This window comes from Lupinus angustifolius, unplaced genomic scaffold (assembly GCF_001865875.1).
Source record: "Lupinus angustifolius cultivar Tanjil unplaced genomic scaffold, LupAngTanjil_v1.0 Scaffold_385, whole genome shotgun sequence".
Classification (NCBI taxonomy): Eukaryota; Viridiplantae; Streptophyta; class Magnoliopsida; order Fabales; family Fabaceae; genus Lupinus; species Lupinus angustifolius.
Window position 1 is genome coordinate 61,638 of NW_017727794.1, and position 4,261 is coordinate 65,898.

Consider the following 4,261-nt stretch of genomic DNA (forward strand, 5'->3'; position numbering starts at 1 on the left):
TAGGAGGTATCATATGGAGCAAAATAACACCAGGTCACATCATGACCATGTCTATTGCAATACTCACAGAAGTATACTGAAGTTCTGCCAGATGACCTATTACCACGACCTCGTCTGCCAAAGCGTCCCCCTCCACGAGATCCACCATAAGTTTGATTAGATGAACCACGAAATAGAGGCATTGAAGGAAAACGAGCACGATAAGGTGGATGAGGAAGAAGAGGAGTGTTGGTGACAGAAGCAGGGGATTGAGTAGGAGAAGATTCAGTGGTAGCAATATTAGCAGAAAACGCATCAGACACAGTTTTGTGTTTATTTTTCACTAACCTTGATTCAAAAGTGAGAAGAAATTGCTCTAACTCATTAATAGAAGGAGGATGCATCTGTCCTTCAATAGTAGTAATGAGTGGATGAAATTCTTCATTGAGACCGTCTAGAACAAAATCAACATGTTCCTCCAAGGTAATTGGTGCTCCAATTGAAGCAAGAGAATCAGTTAACATCTTGATTTTTGAAAAATAATCAGAGATGCAATTGGAACCTTGTGAAACACTACGAAGTTGTGCCCTAAGTTGGCGACTTCTTGCTTTAGTGTGAGCATTACAAAAAGAGTGCAATTCCTGCCAGAGTTGAAAAGAGGTGGTGCATCCTACCACACGAGGTCTTATTGAATCTGAGATAGAATTCAAGAGCCACGAAAACACATTCTGGTCTTGTTCCTCCCAGCTCAAGAACGCAGGATTAACATGATGTTCATGACGATCTGATTCATGAAGGAATTGTGGTGGAAATTCAGGATTTAGAACAAATCTAAGAACACGATTTGCTTTGAGAACAGCTAGCATAAACTGACTCCAAGTCAAGTAATTTTTCTCTGTGAGTTTTGTAATTGGAAGAGGAAGAGAGACAGTAGGAGAAAGAGCTTGAACCGGTGCAGCAGAAGAGAGATTTGGTGGAGAATCCATGGAAGAAGGATCAGTTGTAGCGTTAGCCATAAAAAGCTCTTGATACCATGTAAAGATTAGAAAATGAAAGAAAAGAAAGAAGAGAGAATTGAATTTCTTATTTAGAATGATTTCTGTATTTCTGATTACAATGAAAGAAAGAGATTTAGCTTCTATTTAAAGAAGAGCTAAGTTGATGAGGCAGTTACTTTGACAGTTGTAACTGCCACTAACAATACTAACAGAACCGAAAGATACAACACACACAACTTTATACAAGAAGCTTAAACTGAATTAATAACAGACTAATTACTCTAATACTAATCATTGTGATGTCCTACTAGTATTGGTACAAAACGAAACTTGTTGAAAAATATGAAGTAGAAGTATCCAGAGCTGTCTCAAAAGTATCACATACCAGTACAACAACCATTTTGAAGTATTGGTGCTTCCTAGATTAGTTTATCCCACTAGTTGTGGGTATTTTGTGGAGGGAATGCCCAAGGAGACTGTTGGGGAATTTTAGTAGTTTCCTTTTCTGTGTTCTCGCTTGCTCGTGTTTGTTTTCTGGTTTCTAATTGGGTTTTCACTTTAAGTATTCCTTAGGCTTTATGAGTTCAATTGGAGGATACCTATTCTCTTTGGTATTTCCCCTCCTGTCTAATAATATATTTTTTATATAAAATGACAGTGATGATTAAATGTACAATCAAACTTTCAAAAACCTTGCTGTTACATGCAACCTTCAGAATTCTAAGACAAGCTAATAATCAAGTTCATAAAGGTAATTGCGGATGGTACTTAACAAAATTGAAAGAATGATCAATTTGATCATAGAATGCTTGAAATTATATCACACCAACTAACCTTCTGTCGACACCGCCTGTAGTAGCCACTGTGGCATAACCAGCTACAGTTTGAGATGGAACCTGGGTGTCATTGGTCATACAATGAAAAAAGACTTGAGTATTACCAGCAACAGATATTGAATTAATAAATTCAATTCACCTTCCAATATAGAAAGTAAGAATTTAAAATGGAAAACTATTTAATCAAATCATGCAATGTGATCCATTGGAGTACTGTATCATCATATATGGCATATGTCATGAAAAATCACTAGTTAGTACTTGAACCAAATTTTTTGATGAAGCTTTTTCCATGGGAATTTTTTATATTCTTTATCCATTATTTCCATCACAATCCAAAGTGAGTTTGTGTGTAGAAAACAGCTTCATCAATACACCTCTTCAATTGTTGATGGAAATTTCCCTCTTCCTATGATAATAAGTGTAACATGATATCAAGTTACACTATAACATGGAGACAGAAGACATTGGGGTAAATGGGGTGGCTTTATCTGTGAAGTTATATCTTAAAGAGATGCACAAAATCCCCAACAAGATATCTCCATACATGGCCTCCTCTAAAAACACTTATATGAAACCCATTGGAAATAATAGTTCCTTATTGAGCATAAACACGTGCGGAGAGAGCATAACATTCAATCCAAATACGAGTCAAAAACAAATTCCAACCACAATAAGTAGCTGAAAGAAACATGATATGTAACAGGTCATACACAATAGTAACTTTCTTTTAAGGGTCAGCAATCAACCACACATTTGAAAATGAAAACACAATAAATAAAAGATAAAATCATAGAACAAACCTCGATAGTTGCTTTTCCTCCTAGAGAGTGATATTGTTTAAGAACCTAATGAGATTTACATAACATAACCCAATAAAATGTTATACAACAAGCTTCAATGATATACAATTTTTCAAAATCAATTTTCAAGTAACTAATAGTTACCTCATAAGCACGTCCTGGAAGCAAGCATATCCACCACAATAGCAATGCAAAGTGCATTTGTTAGTAACAGTAAAAATTTCATATGAATCGTCACATTAAAACACGTCAATCAAAAATCTACCTCGGTTTTCGATGAGATTTCCAACTCTAACCTGCACCACAATAGGGAACCATTATGAGCCCTTAAAAAATTTCATGATAGCATCCAACTACAATAAGATAGCAACAGAGAAAAAATATATGCATTATAGTAAAAGTTTTATATACCATTATTGCAAAATTCACCATTCATATTTAATTATTGAGTCTTGAAAAAAAAAACTAATTTAAATGAATGGTTGATGATGTATTGAGTGTGAAAAAATAATTAAATTGACATTGCAATCATATTAAACTCATAGTACATGATTTTAGGACTAATTGTTTAAGAAATGGTAAATTACATAACCATCCCTTGAGTTTGATTTAATCACTTTTATCACAGCATAACTTTAATATTATAGTTATACTCGCCTCCTATGAATATGACTGAAATTACAGTTATGGAGTGTAGCCTTTGAAATGAGTGATGTTAATATAATTGAGTCAAATATCAAGGGCCAAGAAACGGTAATATAGAACTGGAATAATAAGAGAAAATTGTTAATCTTACGTCGGATCCGAAACCTGGGATGCCGCGGCTTTGATTGGCGGACCACGGAGCGGTGAGGAAATTGTTGGAGGTGCCGTTGGCGGCGGAGATCGGCGAAGGTGATGAGTTCGGTGGGGATGATGAGGCGGTGGTTGTTGATGATGCATAGGCGACGAGATTGGATGAGATTCTGAAAAGAGGATTAGAATTCGAGAGCCTCTTGCTCAAAGTTAGCGAAAGAGATTGCATTTTTTCTTTCTTGTCTTCTCTTTTAGATCGTCACTGCTGCTAAAGAGTAAGGGAAATTGGCCCTTTTTCTGAGGAGAAAATGGAGAAATACTGTAATGCAAAATTTATGGGAAGCTTTTAAGCGAACGTGTCGTTGGTGTATTCGTACAGTGTTATGAGAATGTATTCGTACAGTGTTATGAGAATAGGACTAGGCTGTCTTCGATCGCTAAGAACTTTTGAAAACGATTCTAATTTGCCGTCTTAATTAAATGAGGATTGAACTGATCAAAGAAATTTTGGTTTGAATACGTTAAACCCGATTAAATTAGAAAAGACTGAAAAGTCAATCGGATGATTCACTTAAAATCTGAAAAAATAGATACTAGTCTAACTTTTTGCTTTACTTCGATCAAAAAAGATCGAGAGATATTACTTCAATATAATTATACATTATGATTAAAAACTATTAATTATATATGAAAGAATTTTATTCGATTGAACAATTTAACTAATTAAAACTAATATATTTCATCTTCTCGTTCAAGTCTGGATAGGGTTTTAGAACCTATTAAGAGAGGCTTACATTACTAGTAAGTAGTTGGATAAAATTATTATTAACTAAATAAAATAAAATTAATA

The 4,261-nt window shown here is 34.7% G+C and overlaps 1 protein-coding gene across 4 annotated transcripts in view; it reads right to left on the minus strand.

Annotated features, from left to right (window-relative positions):
* LOC109341172 overlaps positions 1 to 3,772 on the minus strand; it is a 7,117-nt gene extending 3,345 nt beyond the window's left edge. The window contains exons 1-6 of one of the 4 annotated variants that reach the window (XM_019579014.1): positions 3,496 to 3,772; positions 3,413 to 3,453; positions 2,882 to 2,912; positions 2,761 to 2,774; positions 2,617 to 2,661; positions 1,812 to 1,873 (exon numbers count right to left, since the gene is read on the minus strand). In XM_019579014.1, coding sequence (XP_019434559.1) covers positions 1,812 to 1,873; positions 2,617 to 2,661; positions 2,761 to 2,774; positions 2,882 to 2,912; positions 3,413 to 3,453; positions 3,496 to 3,640 — 338 coding nt within the window. In that variant the 5' untranslated portion in view covers positions 3,641 to 3,772. Of the gene's footprint in view, positions 1 to 1,811; positions 1,874 to 2,616; positions 2,662 to 2,760; positions 2,775 to 2,881; positions 2,913 to 3,408 lie in introns of all 4 variants that reach the window. The other 3 variants (XM_019579013.1, XM_019579011.1, XM_019579012.1) reach the window with 3 other exon arrangements.
* Between the last annotated feature and the right edge of the window lie 489 nt (positions 3,773 to 4,261).